This window comes from Mugil cephalus, chromosome 9 (assembly GCF_022458985.1).
Source record: "Mugil cephalus isolate CIBA_MC_2020 chromosome 9, CIBA_Mcephalus_1.1, whole genome shotgun sequence".
Classification (NCBI taxonomy): Eukaryota; Metazoa; Chordata; class Actinopteri; order Mugiliformes; family Mugilidae; genus Mugil; species Mugil cephalus.
The window spans coordinates 21519400-21542874 of NC_061778.1; the positions used below are offsets into that span (position 1 = coordinate 21519400).

General features: G+C 42.2%; 1 protein-coding gene and 1 long non-coding RNA gene across 2 annotated transcripts; both read right to left on the reverse strand.

The window, feature by feature from the left end:
• Window positions 1-8338: 8338 nt before the first annotated feature.
• LOC125013029 (piggyBac transposable element-derived protein 2-like) lies at window positions 8339-12672 on the reverse strand. The gene is made up of 2 exons (XM_047593295.1): window positions 12553-12672; window positions 8339-11218 (listed from the first exon to the last, which is right to left on the reverse strand). The coding sequence occupies exons 1-2, from the start codon at window positions 12553-12555 to the stop codon at window positions 9419-9421; spliced, it is 1803 nt and encodes a 600-aa protein (XP_047449251.1). The 5' UTR covers window positions 12556-12672; the 3' UTR covers window positions 8339-9418.
• Window positions 12673-17320: 4648 nt separating this feature from the next.
• Window positions 17321-17601, reverse strand: LOC125014072. The gene is made up of 2 exons (XR_007113431.1): window positions 17466-17601; window positions 17321-17350 (listed from the first exon to the last, which is right to left on the reverse strand). It is a non-coding gene; the product is annotated as an uncharacterized LOC125014072 (long non-coding RNA).
• Between the last annotated feature and the right edge of the window lie 5874 nt (window positions 17602-23475).

The following is a 23475-nucleotide window of genomic DNA, read 5'->3' on the forward strand; positions in this document are numbered from 1 at the left end:
ACAAGTAAATCAACTTGTAGCGTCGTTCACCTGATATAAATGTGGCTGTGCCTCCACTTTCCAGCAGAACATTACTTCCTCAGTAGCATTATGATGGAAAGAAAGATGACACCAGAACTGGCTGAAAGAAAGTAAGAGGAGTTTCCTAAGCATTAAATCCTGACTCGACTAAAGGTTTCTGAAAGGTCAGTGTATGAGCCTCTAAAGCTCTTGGTGGAAACTTGCTGGAAAGATCAGCACATGAAGCTGTGTTCACTGAGATAAAGAAAACCGACGTCATCACAGACACAGGCTTTGTCAAATGAAACTTTCCTCTATAACAAAAGGGACTCCAGTGGCAAGGCAATACCAATAATTCAATCAAAGTCCAAGAACAAAAAGCTAATTAAGGAGAAAATTAAAAAGAAAACTAAATAAATGCAACATTTCCATGAGTGTCAAACATACAAGGAACAAAGGAACAGCAGGTAAGCTCAACGGACATGTCTAGGAAAGCTGAACAAACAAACTGACAAAACAAAGAGCAAGACAGAGACACGGGCTGATTACCGAGAACAGATGAAACTAATGAAGGAGGAGCACAGGGGCAAGGAACAAGAAACACCAAACAGAAAGTTCAAAACTCATTCCACTCAGAGGATGAGCAGAGTCTCGAGACTCTTCAAAGGAGAGTGAAGAAGAGCAAACATGTGAAGTGGGCTCACATACTGTACATAGTGTTTCACAGCAGATGATGAAAGAAAAGTCATTTCCTCTGATGAGTTGGTGGTTTGTGGCAGTAGTCTCAGACAGACAATAGAGTAAATATAATATGATCCTTTACACCTCCAGACACTCTAAACGTCAAAAGGGTTTTCTATTTTAAAAACACAAATGCAACCTGTCAACTACTACTGTAACTACACCAGCCTCTTTATTATTCTGAATGAAACTACTACCACCACCCACAATGATGTCACTGTCAGTAATGGTGATGCAGAGTAGACCATTACGACCCAATTATGACTTTCTGACATGGCGTCATGTGTGGTTGCTGTGAACAGAGAGCCAGCAGCTGTAATCTTTATTCATAAACAAGAGCATCGAGGAGGAAAAATGAAAATCAATAGTCGAGGAGAATAAGATAAAGGAGATAAAGGAGAATAGAAGGATTTAGTTTGAAATTCATAGACTTGACTGGAGTCACCTCAAAAGAAATGACAGACTAAAAAAAAAGAACCATTTCAATCTCAGATACCATGGGACCAAAGAAGCTGGAAACTGGATCGCAGTGTCAGAAGTGTGTGTGTGTTTTAGTCTGTCCAGATGATGTCAGAGTTCAAGTAACGAGACAACAACAGACTTATTCTCGTCTTAAATTGAAGAACTTGGTTGGAGACATTGAGGAGTCAGAGTGTGTGTCCTGGTGAGAGTTGGTTTTCTTTCACAGAGGGTTGGTGCTTTGAAAAACATGACACTGCAGGGTGGTTGGGCTTCTAATGTGAACTGAGTGAACCATGTAAACCTCAGAGACTGAACACTGCCTGGTGAACTGCTGATGCTTTGATTGTTTTCAAGTGAATGGAAAATGAACTGAAGCAGCAGAAAGAAATGGATTGACTACAGTGAGTAGAAGAGCAAAGACTAATAGGTTAATGATGGTTCAGTGTTTGATAAAACTCCACAATCCACAACTATTCCAGCTCCTGTGGGTCGTGTTTACAGGTCCTGCTGTTGGCTGCACCATGCATCTAAATGACATACTCCATCCTCAGTGAACATTTACTATGTTCACTGGTCTCTGTAAAATGTCTGTTGGTTCAGTTGTTTTTTGCAGAAACATATTCTACTGTATAACCACATTGTTTGGTGTAGACTTTTGTGAGGGTCTCACCTCGGTGACTGAAAACAAACATTAAACCATGTTATACGTCCATCACAATGAGAAAAATACTGACAATATAGTCAGTCTACTTCTACAGAGTTAAATGTGCTTCAGTGTTTTTCTGAAAAGATACGGAGGAGGAAAAGGTGAGTAAAGAGGACAGATTAAGAGTCGGCCATGATGCTCACTGTACACAAACTGCATCACACAACAACCACACAAACACATCAAGGCAACAGTTCCTTCACATGAGCAAACACCAGCACCTTCAACATGTGACCATCCAGTGTCTCCTGCAGTCTGATAACACAATGCTCCACCTACCACCACCTCCAGCTACAACACAAGGTCAACACTCTGATGTTAACAAGGCTAGCACAGCTTCTGCTGGAACAGACTGGGGAGGCTAACATGCTAGTCCAAAAATGAAAGAATGAACACCAAGGTCACCACTCTCACGACAACATTTGGGTCCTTTAACATGACCACAATGGCCAGGTTCACTCTTCTTTAAAGAGACAAAGAGTAACTAACTCACTGAGACATGAGTGGAGCTGGAGATAATGCAGAGGAGGATCTGGTTCAATCTGCCCCCCCGTTCCTATGTAGAAAGTCACTGGCAGCACTTACCTGCAATGAAAGAGACAAACACAGGAGACATAGGTCCAGTTAACGTGAGCGCAATCACAGGTCGACAGTAATCATCACAAATAATCACTTCTCATTAAGAGAAACCTGCACACAATAATATCACCTGGTAGTATGAATCAAAGTAGAAATCTAACTCAGGACTGTAGTCAGAAAGTCGGATTTTGAGCATAGCTCGATTAAGCTCTGCATCTAAACACACTGAGTGAAAGATGAGACTGATTGTGAGACTGATTTCTTTTCTCTTTTTTTGTTTGAAAAATGCACCTGAAAGAGAGGCTGCGGGTCACCTGTAGCTCCACTATGTTAACCTTTTTTTGTGTGTTTTTTTTTTTTTTTGTCTGATTTGTTCTTGTTTTTCTGTGCCTTGAACCAGTTTTATTTGTTTTTTTTTCTGCCACTGTTCCATGCCACTGTTGCTATGCAACTGGCCAAACAACCACATCACCTTGGACACTGTTTTGCCCACTATTTTTTTTTTTTTTTATATATATATTTGTTAATAATGTTACTTCTGTAATTTTTTTTCATTACACTGTTTATTTTACTGGATAATAATTGTTTTATCTAGTAAAATACATCATATATATATTATTGTATTTTCTTGTTGTTTTTTAAGAGTGTTTAGCTTTAATGTACAATGAAGCTGATGTGTGAATTTCCCTCGGGGATCATTAAAGTCTGTCTAAGTGTTGACCTTATTATTAAAGGAGTGTGACCGATAGGAACTAGTAGAACATGGGTGATCTGAACTCTGCTGCTAGTTGAGTCATTACAGACATTTGTAGCCCAGTGCACCGAGAAAATGACAGACAGGCTTTTCATTTCACAGTTGAGGCTCCAAATGTGTTTTTTTCCTCTTTGAGGTAAAGAACAGACACACAGAGCCATTAGACTGATAGAGACATTACAGCCACACGTAACCTTTCACTACTGTGTCTGCTGGTTATTACGGCTACGCTGTCACCACGTCTGAAACGGACCGGAGCAATTTAGAGAGAAGTTCTACTAGAGTGAGCGGAGAAACAACGAGATCATAGCTGTGGTCCTTCCTGTCAAAGAGGAAACGTCAAAGGTAATTAAAGAACTCTTTCTCCGTGATATTTCCACAGAGTCACTTTGTCTTTTTCCTCCGGGACAGATTGAGTCTCTTTGCTCCCCGGCTGTTTCCATCCTGGGTCCCGCTGCTGTGACACACTGCTCCTTGTCTTTTGTCGTGGCGAGAGGCTGATCATTCATGTACAAGCACAGAGGCGCTGCATGATGAACCAGACCACCAACAAGATGAAAGATGACGTCTGATTAGTTCTGTTCCAAAATGGCAGCAAACACTTGGATGGGTGAGGACATGATGGAAATGTTCCTGGCTCTTAATGGGGTCTCAAACTGAGACCAAATCTAATTCTGCTAAAAGAGACGGCAGGGAGAAGGCGACACACAGCTGTTGAACAGGACAAATGTCAATAGAGTTATTTTCCTGAGATCCCTGCTGATGCGCCTTCAAGCAAGGCACTCAGCCTGATCACTTCAGTAAACATCCAGCTGAGGAAATGAACAGCTTCATTCAAACTGTGAGGAGAAGCCTCAGGTAACGCTAATCTATCAGACACAATGAAGCAGAGAAACACACACACACACTGGCTTTGTTTGTTCACTTTCAGTCTTCAACCTCCGAGTTGTTAAATGTGCAAAACATCTGCAACAGTAGAAACATGTTCAGCGATCTCTCTCTATCGGCTGAGTTTGAGGCTCATTACGGAGAACAAATGATTTGAAGAGAAGTTTTTCTCCTTTAATTCCTGGACTTGGTTCAGTCCCGTTAAAGCCCCTCAGTGATAATCAATCAGAAAACAACCTTGTTAGAGAAACAGTCTGGAGGTGAAGATACCAACTGTGGTGATAATGATACTGAACAAGTTACTGCCACCATTAAAACACTGCATGGATTCATCTCTTTACTTCTTTGTATGAAATGTGAAAAAATGATCTAAATAAAAGTGAACAGTAGCAGGTGCTTGTTTTGTTCAAGTTTTTCTCCAAGAAAAGAAAGACAGAGACTGGTGGAGATCATTTCCAGTTCAGTCTTCTTCATACAGCATCAACGTAAAGACTCAGACTACAACTTTAGAATCAGCCTGAAGCCAAACTCCAATCTCCCTCTGGTACAAGTGAAATGTCTTTACATTAAAACCTCCAACATGATGCACATGAGTAATAATCTAAAGTATGGAGCAATTAATCATTTGCCTATTTCACTGCTACACAGGTTATCAAACTGGTTCCATGGTCATGGTATCCAGGGATCAGAGTCAAAATCGCATATGTTGTCTCCAACCCTCTGTTCTAATATCTGGCTTCAATTCCCACTGGTCTGTAGGAGACTAAGTGCGGTAAATATAGGGAGATAAATATTTGATGCATGAAAAACGTGATGCTCTGACTGCAGGGAAAGCACAGATGGACTTGTTGACTGTTACCTGGCGTCACTGAACTGGCTGGGAGCTGGGCCACACAATGTTCTTATTAAACACTAGAGTCAATCAGTCTGCTCTGTTTCTCATTTCACAGGATCTGATCTATAGATAAAACTATAAACCGGTGACCTGTGTTAACATTCATTATTATACAGCCTCCTCATTTACGCTGCTTTCTAACACAAGTCTGCAGTATAATATATTAATTTCACTTCGGTTCAAACGACATTAGTGATGATGGAAATACTTAAGCAGAATGGAAAGCTTAGGTTTTGAAGACAATGAAACATCCTCCCACTGTGAAATTAAAATCAATGCCTTGTCAACACAAAGGTAATTAACTTTGTTCCATGATTGACACAACTGTTCAAAGTTTTCTCTTGTTACAGAATGAATCTTTGACATATCAGATGTCTCCCTGATGGGAATGAAACTTTTCCAATCGGCAACCAGAGTCTGTGTGAGAGTTAACAGGCTGATAACGAGGCTGAGATAGAGATCATGGACGTGATCTCTGGAGATTACTTGCTGCTCAGTGACAGAAAAGTGATCAAATCTTTCTGCTGTTTAACATCTGATGGGCTGTGTAGAGCAGCTGCAGCACGAAGTGGAAACTGAGCCATCAAGCTGATCACGACTCTGCTAACCGCCATTAACTTTGGCCTGACTTTGTTTTCCTGACGCTCAACTGGAAACGCAGATGAGAGCGGCATTGTCTTGTCCTGATGTGCTTCAGAGACAATTCAAACCGGCAGCTGGGTGGTGATCAAGCTGCTGTACGACCACTTCATTCAAAGGTCTTTCCAACCACCTGCTGGTGAACTGTCTGCTGCAGTGACCATGACCTGACTGAGGGAGACAGGACGTTTAGTCCTGCTTTGAAGGACAGAAGATGGGGGTTAGACAGTGTGTGCTTGCTCTGCGTGTGGAGTCATGCAGAGACGAGACAGAGGGAGGACACAAGAGAGCAGCTCCAGCCCTCTGGCTGACAGAAGACGGAGTGGGAGGAGGACGGCTGTCCAGCTTTAGATCAGACATGAGAGGACAGGACAATGGCTGTCACTGAGGAGACTCGTCTCCTCCCTCTGGCTGAGAACAAACCCTGACTTCACATCATGAGAGGAGGTGGCCTTCATTTAAAGTGAGGGCTGCGGGGTAGTGGCCTGAATAAGGCTCATGATCATAGAACGGATTTGTAATTCATCAGTGTTGAATCTGACTATCTGGGCATTAAAGGTAACTATCAACTATTAGACAAGGCTGGCGGTTTATGTGTCTGGTTGTAAATGTCTCCAGCCTCTAGTGAACATAGTGACTCCAAAGAGTGAACATCCCTGTTGAATCAGCAGGGATGCTCATTAAGGACTGAAGGACGGACACACACACCACATTTGTATTCAGCCCAGACCCTCCAGACACCAGGATCGTTGTATTTAGGCTGAGGCTCCATTTCTTAAAAAGTGTCAAATAAAGTGAGAACACATGTTACGTTAAGAACTTGGAAAAGCTTCCAACAAGTATTTAACCGAGCGTCACAATCTAATTGGCACATTTACACAGTCGACACACACACACACACACACACACACACACACACACACACACAGTCTTGTCCTCTGGCTGTCAGATGGCGGCAGGATGCCTGTGGAGCCAGTAAATGTCTCAGGGGAGAAACAGAGACTGTGAAACTACAACATGAACGTCTTTAACATGACGGCTCTGAAACTGAGTCAACAGAGACAGCAGGATGTCAATGTGTGCGTGTGTTTGTGTGTGTTCCCGCTGATCGACTTGCTTCAGCTCTTCGTGCTCCTGCTCCAGGGCGACCCTCTTGTGAGGAACGGTGTCCGTCTGTGCTTGGATTTCATACTTGTTGTGCCAGGGCTTTGCGTTTTCAAACAGGTCTTTCAACTCACAATGCTGGAGAATAATGTTGCGTTGAGTCGAGGCACGGTTCTCCTCCTGCTTTTTCCAACATTTACCCTCCAGGTGGGTTTACTTTGACAATTTCAGCAAGAACTTCCCGCTCCACAATGAGAATTTACCATCTCATTATAAATGTGATAAACGCAAGTTGATGACGTTGGTGCACACAATGTAGTTTTCTTAACCACTTCCTACTTAAATCATTAGTTAAGCAGTTATTTGACTATATCATCTTAGAGCTCTCAAGACAGAAAGTAGTGATGGACTGAGTCACAAACATGGATTGGAATTATAATATTTTGTATCGTGGTTTCTATATTTATCGCCGTTTTTAGCCTATATCGCCCATCCCTACATTTTTCTCCCAGGGCAGTTTGAGCCTGAAGTTTAACGCTCTGCAATTGCTTTTCCAGGGATTTGCTCAAATCGCTGCTAGCTTTTCTGTGAGCGTGTGGCTCTTTGTATTTAGCTTCTTCTTAGCGTTGAGCTCAGTCAAGATGCCATTCTGGTGTTTTATATTGTTTCATCATGAACAGCATACTCTCTGAAAAGAGCTGCTTGACCCCGTTTTCGTTTCCCCAGAGGAAGGTGCTGCCCGTTTGCATAGCAAGAAAAGCAAAAAATGAATGCAATTTTATTTCACATTTTTGTTAATGTTGATATTTAGTCCACATTACATGTACTAGTGCTACTAAATATCTTTAACCAGTATGAACTTCCAGCAGGTTTTCTCCAGGAGGCTTGTTGGTTGAGATTGTTAGTATTTTATATTTTTATTGATTCAGGGTTTCCCATATAATGTTAATAGTATAGTGGCCCGCCAGGGTCTAATTTACTCCACTCATAACAAACTGGAAATGTGTCCAGACAAGTTGTGCTTACATTGTTTTGCCTATTGCTCCCGAGAACATGTCTCCCTCCCTCCCCTCTCTCCCCAAAGTCACCTCACCCCAAAAACCCTCCACACACACACACACAAAACGGAAAACGACACAGATAACTCATGTAACATGTGAAGCTATTTGTTTTGTTCACTCATAAAAATTGACATCACCGCCCAATTTCATTGGTAAAGTTATAAGACCTCTAACTGCAATACATAGAAAACATTTTGGAGAAAAACTATCCTGTCTTACAACACACTGTGTCTTACTGCTGATCCCAAACCTGAAACACACAACTAACATCTGTCTAATTTAATTGACAGCTGCTGTGCATCAACAGAAGCGGTACAGTCTGAGGTGATCAAACTCTCATATCTTTAGTTTGATTTAAACAATCTGCAACTTCATCATCATCCACTACAGTAAGAAGTATTCTGTCAGTAGTCAACAATGAAACCTGTTCCCATTCAGCTCCACAACATTCAGAAATGTCCCAGAACATTTAGAAAGAAGAAATCCCAGCTGGAGGAAGAGCAACAGCAAACAGTTAAAGTCTCATCTTTAATTTAAAACAGTGAAAGTCTAAATGGTTAATCAACATTCAGGCTCATTACACAGAAATGTCTCACAAACTGTCAGTGAGGAGGAGATGAACACAACACCTTAGCGAGGTACATGACAATCACATCACTGTGTACGCTCCACGTCAACAACATTGTTGTATTATATACAAACTTTTTCACAAGGGCCACTTATAGAAAAATAATACAAAAGGCTGGGCCACTCAGATGAGGTATATCAGGAAATAAATGTAAATCATGCTTGACATATGATGATAACGCTTTAAAAAAGAAAAAAAAACAGCCTCCATCACAGCTTTCTATTAAAGGCTTTTCATATATTATGTTACAAAAAGAGTTGGCAGCTCTTTCCAAAAACATGAGCTTCTTAATGCTGAAATTGATTTTAATAAGGATGATGGGTGGAGGGTGTTGTTAGAAAATGATAGTGCTTATTTAATCCTGAACACTGTGGAATGTGGAACACCGTGGAACGCTGTGTGGAATCCATGCTCTCATCACATGGAATCAACAAGTCTTCAATTTGCTGCACAACTGCGCACACTGCTGAATGTTTCGGCCACATTAATCCTGAGACTTTAGTGAGACACTCTCTTATGAGGACACCATCTGAGAAATGTTTCCCATGTCCGGCAATGAGCTGAACACATTGGAACTGGCTATTGTGCGTTTTGTTAGCATGGATTAAAAACAGCTGACTAGGTGTTATTTGTTTACACTGTCATCGTATTTTAAGCCTTAGTAAGGCACTCATTGAATCATACTTGGAAATTCCAAAATGAAACGCTGCATGTAACTGGAAGTCATAACAAGACTTTATCGCTTTTATGCCTTTTTTTCTTTCAATTTTTCATTTTCATATAGAAAAAACAAGGTTAATAAAGCTACCATATATTGGCTTCTTGCTGACCAAGAAGTGTATATGTAAGAAATCCCAGAAAAACACATATAAAGTGAAAAGGGAACATGTATTCTGGAACATTAGAACATAAATGCTGATACAGGCACTTGTAACCATACACATTATCACATTCGACAACATTAGGCCACATCTTCGTGGAACCTAATAAAGCAGTTACGATCAGCGTTCAAGCAGAGGTGGACCTTGCAGACCCTGCAGACCACGTTTGACCTGAGAATGTTGCCTTTCCTGCTGCAGAACTTGCAGGTCTGGCGATTGGTGTGTACGGGGGCATGAAAGAGGGACACATCAAAGCGCACAGCCTCGATTGGGGTGTGGCTGCGGTGTCCACGGACAGGCTTAGGGACATCTGCAACGGTGCCCAGGCCGGCAACAGGTGAAGATGAGCTTGTTAGGGGGCAAGGCATGACTGGCCCCTTGCCGCCAGCGTCCCTGAACACCTGGATTCTAAAATGTTTCAGAGACAGGCCATTCACACCAAGGGCCTTGCAGTCCCGCCTGTAAATGACCCAGGCATTTGTGAGGCTGACATCAATGGCGTATGCAAATAATCGCATGTACCACCTCTTGGACTTCATGGGGGTGCGGTAGAGGTGGACCAACATGTCATTCTTATCAGTGCCCTCCATGTTGGCTTTGTAACTCTGGGTGACAGGTGGACAGCTCACATGCTCTCTCGTGTTGGTGTCACTCCCATACTTCATGGCAGTTTTGTTGTCCTTCCACCTCACAGCCAGGACCCCATCATCACATGTTCCATGAGGGACAGGCTTTATCTCCATCTCCTTAGAGGACTCCATGTACCTGCAGTTCTGTTCTCGGAGGTATCGCACTAGCTCCAGGCTGGTGAGAGAATTGTCAGCGAAGATGGCTGTGGTGATGCGGCAGGACATGGTACTGGCCAGGACAGAGATAATCTGGCTGGTAACACCCAAGGCTTTTTGTTCAGGTGTCAGGGGGACACCATGGGCTTCTATTGTTGTCTTGCCCTGGTACAGCACCATGTCATGGATGAAGCCATCCTCAGAGGCCCTGGCAAACAACTTAAATCCCGACTTGTCTGGTTTGTTCTTAGCATACTGCCTCAGGTTGCCGGCTGTCTTCCCTTTGTAAGCAACCATCACCTCATCCACAGACTGTTTGGGGGTCTGTGGCTCACGTCTGAAGGCAGCATTGAGGTAGTTGAACAGTGGCCTCACTTTAAAGAAGCAGTCACTTGTGTTAGGGATCTGGGTGTTGTCATTGAAATGGACAACACTTTTCAGCAGCCTGAACCTCTTTGATGACATCAGGTTGGCAACTTGAGGCACTCTGGTCTCCATGGCCCAGTAATCTTCAACAGATGGAAGCTGAGCAATTCCCATATAGATAAGGATGGCCAGAAAGGCCATTATTTCATCGTCACTGGTGGTGAAAGTAGTGTTCATGTCCTTCTGAGTGGCATACAGGTTGGTTTGGTATGTGATATGCCTAATGACTTTGGGCCCAAAGTACCGCATAAAGTACTGAAAAGGCGTTGCAATGTAGTCCGGGGGGGGGTGCTGGTATTCGGGGACGGCTGTGTCATCCAGGTCAACTTGCCAGGTGGTTTGCCTGGTTGCTGACGTCCTGGGTTTGGTAATTGTCTCAGCTTGTGGTGCTGGCTGCTCATTGTCGTCAATATCCTCACTGTTATTTTCACTGTCATCGTCCTGGACCTGAAGCACCTCCACTGCAGGCTGCATGCACTTCCTCTTGGCAGAGGGGCCTATGTCACTTGGGCCTGGAATGTCCAGGTTGAGGGTGGGTGGGGAAAAGTGCGGGTCTTCCACATCCTCATCTTCCTCCTCCTCCTCATCATCGTCGTCGTCACTGATGGCAGGGTCGGCCGGCACAACAACGGTTTCTCCCCTCTTGCCGTTACACAGCCGAGCAGACAGCTGATAGAAATGAAACACGTGCAATGAAACATAAAACAACAGTTAAGAGGTGACGAAATTGACAAAATAATCACTCATATAGTGTTAAACAAACATTCATCAACGTAATGTCAGGACTGTCAAGCCTCATGCTTTGAGCATGAGACACGCACATCTCAATAAGTTCTTGCGCCACACATGACACTTCTCACGCTGAGAGGTGATGATGTGTATGTGTTATGATGATATATGATATGTGTATATAAAAGAGGTTCATAATCAATGAATGAATTAGGCGAAGGCAGTCTGCTCTGCTTCAATCAGTGGCCTGTCAGCCAATTAGAAAGTGGAAGCCTGTGATCAGGTAAACATTTCATCACTTTTTTTTTTTCTGAAAGTTACATAAAACAATGTATTTGGTTTGAAGGAATTTATCCTTTAATATACTAATACCCTATCTTCCAGCACACATCAACCTTGCCCAGGGGTGGAGCTAGAAGGGTGGTCGGGGTAGCACGAACCACATCTGAAAACCTCAGGTGCCACCCGAGGTGATTGACAGCCAGGTAACTGTGAGATAATACCGGTTGCGTTTGGGATAACATGTTTTTGTATGTGAACTGGCTGCTGTTCTGCAACGCAAACTGGAACACATAGAGATTTTGAGAGAATAAGCTGAAATCTGAACGTCTAGTCAGCCTGTAACAATAAATGATTTTGTGTTGTTGTTTTATTGTTGTTGTAATTATTTAGACTAAGTATAGTTCTTACAATCCTGTTTCATCAATAGGTAGAGATAGTAATTTATTTCACTCATTGGTCTCCTGTACACTCGATCTTTATAATAAAAATATTTTCATAAATACACGTATATGTTTATTATGGGTCACATACAAATAAACACACACACACACATATATATATATGTATACACATATACATATATATACTTACATTACCATATGGACCCCTGATAAAGCCTTGCCCACCCTCTGGCCACCCCTGGTTTAGAAGTCTAGTTCCGCCCCTGCTGCTCTCATCCCGCTCCAAAACAAATCTCACTCAAAGTCATGTTCAAAACTTCAAAGCCCTAATAATGTCATAAACTGCATTGCCTTATTTGGGAAAGAAAATGCTCTGAGTCTGGATTACTAGACGAATCGGGCGTATGTCTATAAATGGACATGTGGTATTAACTCTAGTTTTAAACGGACGCAGAGGGGTCTATTTGAGTGATCAAATAATATTATCAAATATTCCATGCACTCATTTCACCAAGTCCTCCGCAAACTACACATATATCATCACTTGGTACAAATATTAAACCATAGAGTCTGTGAGTTTCGTAAACTTACCATGGTTTGCTTTTACGTTACAGCCGTAGTTATGGAAGAGGACCGAGCCTCAACACCGTCTCCCCCCCGCTTCTCTGAAAACCACGGAACGGATAAACAAGGAAGTTGGACATGTTCCTGGGCTCCGCTGATTGGTCAAATGGCACGATGACGCGAATGTGACGTGAACGGACCTTCGCTGATTGGCTGGGTGACAGCCACATGCTTCTCGACCTCACTGTGAGGCACCAGGGCGCCGTTTGCAATGTAGTTACCAAATGTAGTTCCTCGCCCGATTAAACAGACACGCTTGTCCTCGTTTTCCGATTAGAAATATTAATTAGAAATATTAATTTTCCTGTAGCACCTGAAATGTTCTGCTCTCGCTTCTCCTGTGTTTCTTTGGTTTCTGCCATTTTTGGTCAACTGTAGGAAAGGTTTTCCTTGATTAATCTTGCTTTGTGGAGAAGTTGCAGCATTCAACCTATAGTTAAAATGAAATAGTACAATACACTCTTCAAGTTCCATGGTTAAGTCACATTTTATGACACATATAGGACTTGGACCACTGGCCATCTGTGAGTTGTAGTTTGGACACTCACCTTAAAAGTTTCCTGATAAGAGTATCTTCCCCCCCTCCCTTTGGTTAGTTGGTTTTATTTATTAGCTTGTTCTAAAGATGCAAAATCTAAATGCAGGTTAATGTCAACTATTAAAAACATCATGTTCATCATCTCGAAAATCATCATTAAACCTGAAGAGATGGAGTCGAGCGTAGCAGCATTTCACACTGCAGTGACCACACAAAAGGAATGACGACACGTCTCTCTGTTCACTGCTGCTTCTGCTGCACAGCAATGGACAAACTGGGACTCCCAGTTGAACTGAATCCCAGCTTTAACTGACACGTTACATTTAGGAGGATTAGTTGAACATATACTGTAACGTACACTTAGTCTTTAGAGTCTTCGTATTAATCTGGCTCATTTTAAATCATCTTAAGAACTTAAGAACTTCCTTCCTCCTCTGTGTTTTGTCTCTGAGGGGCATTCACTGAGTAAATGTAAATGTAATGGATGACTGTGTTTGTGTATTATCCAGTCACTTGATGATTCAGATTATTCATTATGTTATCCCATGATAACACTACCAAATTGCTGTCTTCTACAGAAGAGATGCAGAATGTGTTTGTCTGCTAAATGTGCAAAGCTTGCAGAACAACTAGCAGCCAGAAACCTTCAGGAATCTGCAGGAGCAGAAAGGTGAATGGAAGTGTTTTCTGCTCTCCTCCGATATGAAACTCAGCTGCTCTGATCAGATGATCAGGTGATCAGGTGATGTTCAGGACTCACTCTGGCCTTAAAGGAGTCTGTGGACTCTCCATATAATGGAGCTTTTTACTGACACATGGACAGAGAGGTTGTGTTCAAAAAACTAAAAAGATAGAGATCTCCTCTTTAAAAGACTGATCCATAACCCGAGGTGAAAACACCTCTGTGGTGGAAAACAAGACAGATACTTAGCAGTGCACAGTAAACACAGTCATCGGTACTGTATTTCTGTTTGTCAGGGTAAGAAAGTCCTGCAGTCAAGGACATTTATAAATCTTGAAAGAGGACAGGACGGGTGACTCTGAATAGATAATAATAACTTAAAATACTGAAATAATGTTAAGACAAAGACACGCCTAAACATAACGATAATATTTCAATGTCTCATCCTTAAACCTTGATAAATCAAAGTTGAGTCTTCACTATGTCTCTAGTTTTTAAATACCCATCATGTTCCTCTTTGAATGTTGGTTGGTTGGCAAAGTAATCTATTTCTAACCTCTCAGCCCTTCATTACATTAGTCCAACAGCAGTTTAATCAAAGCCACATGTTCACTGAGCCTCGGAGACTGATGCACAGTCCCAAGCTCAGCATCCTGTTAGCGTGAGGACAAAGACCGCGCTGTTAGCAGACTGAGAGTGAAGCTGGTTAGATAAGGTTCAAGAGGGTCATCTGGCATGTTCAACTTAGAACCTGCAAAACGCTGCATATTCAAATTAAAAAGCAGCAAGTGTTCTGCAAGAAACAGCTGAGGACAGAACAGTGAGGCACAAAGACAGAAAAGCTTTCAGCTCATGAATACTGGCAAGTTCAGGGAGCTCCACTCCAGTCACATGACCTCATCCTCTCACTGCATCAGATTTCTTTTTAATCATGGCACTGCAGTTCAACTGTAGAGCTCTGCTGGATGTGTTGCTGCCACACTGCTCATGTCTCCATGGAATAATGCCACTGGGACTTTTCTCAGCTGCAGCATGTTCTCTGTAGAATGTGGATGCCACAGTTCTGCTTTTTCATTAGGAGCTCAGGGAAGATTCATTAGCATTTGATAGAGGTCATCTCCACAATCCAAAAGAGATTTGTCACTTCCACGGTATTAAAACATATACAAATACTATTAACTTGATAGTGTGACACAGTAACTATGATTATTCTCTCTGTCCAGCTCTGCTGCAACTCAGTGCTCTTCGTTTTCTTTGTTTCTTTTTTTTTTTTATAATATGTTTATTGTGCAAACTTCAAAGCATGTTACAGACAAAACACAAATCAGCTGTAAGTAGGAAGTCTGACATTTTCTTGCTTCCTTTTCTCTAGAGGTAAATCTAGTTGTAAGAGAGCGTCCAGACAAAATACCAAATAACCAACACCCCCGATTCACCCACCCACCCAGCCCAATGCTCAATGTACAAAGTTCACTTTATGTGGTAAATAAAAGGTCAAGAAAAAATTAATAATAATAATAAAAAAGAAATTAATAGAATAGCAACCATTGTAATAATAACAGTAAATAAATAAATAATAGTAATAATATTAATAACAATACTAATGAAACACACAATAACAAAAAAAAAAAGAAATTATGGTCAAATTTAAGAGTCTATCAAAGTTAAAGAGTTGACATAGGAAAGAAAGGGGTCCCATATTCTGTTTTATTCATATTCAAAGTTTTCTTTGTTTCTGTTCTGGAGCTTCTGAACGGAGCCACAGCCTCTGAATAGTGACCTGGACCAAGCAGACTCCAGACTGAGTTGGGGAAGGTAGAGGAGACTGACCCCCAGTCAGGAGGAGGCAGAAGCAGCTGCTGAATCCAACATGTCAAGAAGCTCTGAGTGACAGAACACTCCATCCATCTATACATCCAGTATCAACCAGTAATGAAGCTCAGCCCAGCCACTGTGTTGATGGTCCACCAGGAAACAGAGCAGCCATTTCTACCGTAACAAATAATTGACAGTGTTACCAAGGTAGAAAGTGAACTCTCTGTTCTGAGAGCTCATATCCCAGCAGCACTTGAACATTCAGGATAGCAGCAAAGTCGGCATGAGCTGAATGAGAAGAAGGTGTGAGGAATGTATCACTGATCATGTCTCAGTGAAACAGCCATTGTCTGACTTGAAGAGAAACACACAGAGTCACTTCTAGACTTACAGCAGACAGAAACAGAGCAGAGGAAACACGTTCAAGACAATCACTTCCCGCTGATTCCAAACAGAAGAGACTACATGAAACGTATTCTTCTTACTTCTGTTTGGCAGCATCAGAACAGTGTTAAAGTGAATCCAATCATCTTGGTCAGGGTGGAACTCTTTTCTACGCTGTGTGTTCCTGATTAATTCAGCTCTCAGCTCCATGAGAGGAGCCGTTAGGTGTGAGTCTAAACTCACAATAATATGCTTTCCATTATTATTGTGTTCCAGTGAGAGAACTCACACCGTCAGTAGTTTACTGTATTTATTATTCATGCGTGTTAGTTAGTCAGTAAATCAAAGCATTGCTGTGGTTCATTGCGAACATCTTAGTAATATTTGCCATCCGTTCATTCATGACGACCAAATAACGAACTCAGTTGACTCACTGACAGTCCTGCACGCTGTGAATGTGCAGACGAAGGACCGCACAACCCGGGACGGCACTGTGGGGTGGCGGTTAGCTCTGATGCCTCACAGCAAGAAGGTTCTGGGTTTCAATCCATCGACCGAGGCCTTTCTGTGTGGAGGCAGCCGAACCCGCATTCAACTTGAGAACAGCAGAAACGCACATCTGTCTCTTTGTACCACAAGCTGCTCTGCACTGAGACACCAGCTTGTTGTGGATGTAAATATATTTAAAAAGTCACATCAGAGCTAAATCTGACTTCTACTCAGGAATAATGACCAGCTGCTGCCTCCACCTACCTCCAGCCTCTCTACGGAGGCTACCCAGAGCAGTATACGGCAGGAAACACAGGGGCCTCCACGCAGATGTTTTTAGGATTCTCAACATGATTCTTGTGATCTTTGGCATATGAGCTTATGAGGCAGCTGAGCCCGATGAACCAGTGGGAGAGAAAGAGCTCCTGAGGAATAGCCTACGTTTTCACGGGACACTGAGCCACAGCAACACCATCATTGAACATCAGGATCATGATCAGTAGCTATAAAATGAGGACACAAGGTCCTGTCCATTTACTATCACAGATTCTCTTTTTTCAGACACCAGAATACACTTTTATAATGACGTGGGAGGTGTTTCTACATCTATACAGCAGGGATGAGCCTGTACAAGAATCTGTCTTTGATCACTTTACACTCACTTCCATTAAGAAGTATAAAATCAATACAACTGTAAAGAGTTATCACTCAGAAAGCTCCATTTCACTGCTTCACTGATTCATTTCCTGGTTTGAGGTTTCTAGGTGTAACCGGCTAGTTTTTACCTCTGCGTTGTGTGATGAGGATTAATGGCCCAGACCAGGATTTCTTTGGAGGAGGCAGTCTCCGTTTATTCTCTGACGAAAGTATAAATGAAAACAAAATCCTCCCATCAGTCACGAACAACATGAGCTCCTCTCCAGAGCACAACAGGAAAAGGGCGATAATACATTAAAACACAGAAAAGCATACCTGACGAAAGTATAAATGAAAACAAAATCCTCCCATCAGTCACGAACAACATGAGCTCCTACACGCATTAAAGGACAGAAATATGTTAGCTTTAAGCTAGCGAGCGAACTTTAACAGTATAGCTTTAGCACATAGCTAAAACACATACTGTAAATCTCTGTGACTACTGTGTCGCTTTACCTCTCCAGAGCACAACAGGAAAAGGGGAGAGGTAAAGGCGGGAGACACATTTATAGGGGGGGGAACCCCTGAAAATAAACGTAGGGGTACAGTAGCTCAGTTTTAAAGGTTCCACATAACAACTTAGGAGGACAAACATGTCAGGTAAGAACAATTTAAAGTGAAACAGATTTTGTGTAATAATAATACTGTATACTGTACAGTACTGTATATTTGACCCTGTTACATAGGGATAGTACCATTTCCTCTCCAGTAAACTAGATATAGACTCAGGTGATTTAAAACCCAGTAAAACATTTTAAACCAACATTATCCCGATGCTAACAATCAGCTTGATTGTTGTACATTTGCCCGAGGAGAAAGAGATCAAGTCTGTATCATTTACTAGTTTCATGAGTGTTGATGTGATCTCCTGACAACATCAATCAGAACAAACCAGGTTTTCTGTCACTAGGACTGAACCAATCAAAGACAGAGATGAGAGGATAAACTCTCAGAGTAATACCACATGCTGTAACTCTGTTACTTACTTCAAAAATCAAGCAGCAAGATCTGAATCCACCACCACTGTTTATCTGTGGTTACCTGCCTTTTTTATAACCTACTTGTCTACCAGTGTGCTCCTCACCAGTTACTCTGCATCTCCTTTTTATTCCTGCGTGCTCACTTTCCATCCACTCTCATTTCCACTAGATATCAGGAGGACATAACAACAGCAAAGGAAGTAAAGGAGACACACCGCAGATATCAGCAACCACACACAGCTTCACAGCCTTCCTTCCAGTGAGAGTCTCCCTCTTTATCATTATTCCCTTCCTCCTGCTCTGATCCTGACCAGCTCCTGCAGCTCCCTCCTCTCCATAACTCAGCTGTCAGTCTGTCTTTTCATTTCCCTGAGCTCCCAATGAGACGTCATTATGAATCAGTCAGACCATCACATCTGCCCTGCTGACAACCACCAGAGGAGGAATCTCAGATTACCGCTGACAGAGGGAGGGACACAAAGATGGAAAAGAAAAACAAGTGAAGATACTGCACCCGGAGGTGACAAATCAACAGGTAGTCAACACATCAGTGGCAGTGAAAAAAGAAGAATTAATCCGAAAAGACATCATGACAAGTCAATTGGATTTAAACTGTGGCAGTTTAAATATCCATTTGAATGTTTTATGTTCCTGAGCATCAACAGGTTGTCAGATTGTAAATGATTCATCAGTGGCAGTAAAGAGGTTGTCAGTCATTAGGAAACATCACCATCATTCTTCTCCTCTAAAGAACTGATTCATTCATGAGAGAAGCAGAAACATGATTTAACATTCTCTAAGAGGAGACAAGAGAGGAGAGCAGCTGATGTTTCCACTGAGCCTCTCATTAATGCACGAACCTTTGAGTCTAATGAACACATCAGTGATTCATTAGACTTGGTAAAGACACGTGTATGAATTGTAGCTCATATCTCTGAGAGAGACCATCAGTCTGCAGCTTTGGTGAGATATACTGTCTGCTTATTTATAGAGACTGGATAGAGACTGTTTATGGCAGGTGGTTTCCTCCAAGGTGGAAATCTTGGAATGAAATCAGATTTTCTTTCTTTCACGCTGGAGAGCAGAGTGATCCAGACACATCATGTGGAGCACAGTAACAGAATCAGCATCGAAATCTGACTATAAACGTCCTTGTGGAGGTCCTTGTGGAGTAAAAACTATCCTGAATGTCAGAATCAGAATCAGAATTACTTTATTGATCCCAGGAAATTACTTTTTGCAGCTCCTACTCAAAGTGTATCAGTGTTAAGAACAAAGAGCAATGTAGGCAATAAGTAAAAGTAGACAATGATAGTAAGAATACACACATCTGGCCCTTCCTGTACAGGGCGTCAATGTTCTTTCCCCAGTCCAGCTTATTGTCAGCATGAACCCCAATACTAGTAATTCTCAACTATGTCCACATTGACCGCCTGGATGGAATCAGAGGTCACTGGCACCTTTGTCATCCTCAGGTCCACCACCAGTTCCTTCGTCTTTGTCACATTGAGCTGTAGATGGTTCTGCTCACTCCATGTGACAAAGTTGTCCATAACAGCCCTGTACTCCATCGCGTCTCCCTTGCTGACGCATCCAACCACTGCAGAGTCATCAGAAAACGTGTGGAGATGACAGGTCTCTGTGCAGTGGTTGAAGTCAGTGGTGTAGATTAGGAAGAGAAAAGGAGAGAGGGCCTGTGGAGCACCAATGTTGCCGACCAGGCTGTCAGCAACACTGACAGACTGGTACATATTGTACACTGGCATTGCGGGCGTACATATTGTGGTCTGCCAGTCAGCTAGTCAACAATCCACAACGCAAGGGGGGAATCATCTGCCATCATCTTCTCACCCAGAAGAGTTGGACGGATGGTGTTGAAAGCACTGGAGAAAAAAACATGACTCTCACAGTGCTCCCTGTCTTGTCCAGGTGGGTGTAGACATGGTTGAGCAGGAAGATGGAACTAGGCAGGACGTCTTCCACATCACAGGGACCTTCTGCAGACTCAGGCTCATGTTGAAGACATGCTGAAGAAGAGCTGGGTGGCACAGGTTTTGAGCACCCTGGGACTGATCCCATCAGGGCCCGCACTCTTGCCAGTGTGAAATTTCCCCAGCTGTCTTCTAACATCGTCAGCAGTGATGGTCACCATAGATAAGAGGCTATAAGGAGGAGGGGAAGAGAGTCAAAAAGGTGTTGTTTGGGGCAGAACAATAGAGGTGTTGAAGGAGGAGTTGATGGCGGTGGTCATAGGGGGTAGAGGGGCTGTGGTATCAAATCAGTTACAGTTTTTCTGTGTGTATGATTTCTGTGGTTTCTGTGGTGAATGCTTTTCACCTTTTCTCCTCAGGGTCTTCTGGAATAAAAGAGGTCTCAGAGGACAGATAGCTTCACCTGAAAAAGAGTCTCTTCAAGAGTAATTGAAACAATATCAGAGAGAAGAGCCACTGACTGGATTTAATATTCTTCACTATACACTTTAGGTCAAGACAAGGCCTTCACTCTGCTTCCAACAGCCATACAAAGTCAACATTTATTCAGCTGATGGACACATGCCCTCATTTCACATCCATCACTGTTCTTCCAGTTATTTTCCTGCTATCACACAGACACTCTGCAGTGTCTGCTGATAAACTAACCAAGCTAACACCAACCCTCTGACTCATGGAGACCTGCTCTCAGCATATTAACAGAGACTGAAGTCTGGGACCTCTTGTTCCCCCATCACCTGAATCCACTCCACTCTTTGTCCCAGAGAGAAAACCTCTGAGGTTCAGCTCTCTGCACTGCAGAACCATGACGCTGTAATGTAATGTAATCGCCTTCACGATAAGAAGTGGAACATCAGCCTGGAGATACTGCAGTAAGTGTGAAATATCTTCAAAAAGCTGATAACACTTAGAACTGATGTACTTTTGTTAGAGATCTCATCTCCGGTGAAAATGATCAAATGTCAGAGCTTGAATGAGGCTGAGCACAGAGAAACAGCTCTGCCCCACATGGCTGAGAGCACAGAGACCGGGTATATGGAGGAGACTCGATTTCACCTAGTTGGACATTCTGCAGTGTTGATATTAATAATGGAGGATTTTAGGAGCTGTGAGGCTGCACAGGAGACAGACAACACATCCATGTTTCATTGTGATACTGCAGACCTGAACACGCAGCTGCTTCACAGAGACAAGATTAAAACAGTGGAGTCAAATAATTACAATCTTAGTGAATGTCACACATTTATAGGAGGCTGAATGAGATTTTAGCAATATCTCAGTGTGTTTACATGGAGAGTTTAATCGAGTTATGCTCAAAATTCGACTTTCTGACTACAGTCCCTGTCCCAGTTTACATGCAGTGGAGAAAATCAAATAAATGATGGGAACAAATCCTCCTCCCCCACACTAGGTGGCAATATGTGTCTTTTCAGTGGGATAATACCACGTTAATATGGCCCCCTTTCCGGTTGACCTAGTATGTCATATAATAAACAAGAGTTGTTCATGTGGCGGACCAGCATGTCAAACAACAACCAGACAGATAATAGTACAGCTTTTTTAATCTCGTGTATAATGTGTGCTCTAATTTTGGTGCAGGTAAGTTATGCGCTATTCCTCGACGGTTCTTCTACCGGATCTGTTTACCATCTTCTTATGTGACTGGCTTTCTTTCATTATCTATGTGTCTTAATCGGATAAAGATAACTCTGATTTTAGTCGGAGTAACGTGTTTACATGCAATTAAGTTGTCTAGCTAGAGTCACATGCCTGTAAACGTACTGATTGACCTGCAGCACAGAGTTACACTCTCTGCACCAACACAACATACAAACACATGAACCCAGGTCTAATTCTTATCTCTTCATTGATGGGAGTGATGGTATAGGTGTCCATTAGTGTTTCTTTGAACAAGACAGAACACACATCCAAGAGAATCATCATGTCAATAAAAGATGAAAATTGACCATAAAATCAATTAATTGTAACACATGTTGATTCTGTAAAAAGCAGTGGTACCAGCTGATCAATAACTCACCTGGATGTCTGGATTAACCCATCATTTAAACACCAACTGAAAATAATCTTCACTCTCAGTTCAGACACATCAGGATTAGATTTCATTCAGTCAGTGGAGATGAAGAGTAACTACCTCAATGATGACTCTAAGCAGCTGTTAGAAATTCTGATCATTCTTCCAGAAAAACCACATAAACAACCAATAATTCTTCCTAGAAAAAAAATGGAAATCAGCATGAATCACTCTTGTCATTTCTGACTGAAGAAAATCATTCTGACCATTTGTTCTTCCTTCTCTGTTATTTTGTCATCATATTCTCCTCTTGTTCTCTGGTGCACAGCTGGTGTTAGTAGTGTGGTAGTGTGAGGAGTGAAAACCTCTTCAGTCTTCAATGACATCTAAAATGTCAGAGTGGTAGCTGGGACTACTGTCAGAATAAATGGAGCTAATGTGTTCATTAATCTTTGATTGCTTGGAGGCTCTCAGTTATGAGATTAACGCCTCACACAAGTGCCATCATTCACTCCAGATTACCTTCAGTACAGACATTAAAATCAAAACCTACATAAAATCAAAGGGTCAACCGAGGCTGTGAATGCAGAGCTGTTGATGGGGAACAAGGAGTAGGAGCTGAGATGTGTTCTGACATTAATCAGCAATCTTCATGAGGAATCATCGATATAGAAGGCTTATTGCATAGGGAATATTAACTTTTGGTACGATGTGTTGAACCCTCTGATGTGTAGTAAAACGTTTCAGAACTTTATTATTATCTTGATATGTAAAACACAGAAATTCAGATTGTATTTCAACAGAATGTGGAGCCAAGAGAAGCAGCTTCATCTCAGAGTACAGCTGTCAACATGAACGCAAAGAGCTGACTAAAATTCGAAGTTGATCAGAGTCTGTCAATACAACAGCTTTAGGCTAGCTATTACCCAGCTGAATAATACTGTGTTTAGAGTGGTCAGCTGTGCTAATGCTGATATCAGGGGACCCATTAAGGATAAAAGAGTTGGTTGGAGCTTTGTTGCTGAGAGGCGGAACAGGCTGAATAAATAAGTTGGCTATTCATTGATTATGTTTATTTGGCTGCTCTATTCCCAGAACTAAAGCCCAGGTGAGGGTTGTGTGTCTACGTTCACTGAACTCAGTGAGTAATGACCTTAATAATTCTCTTACTGCAGAGGAAAGTGCAGCAGTATGATTAGAAATGATTAAATAGGTGAGTGACAGCTTATATTATTATTACTGTACATTTCCTGTATGTACAGTGTCAAACACAGGCATTAGAG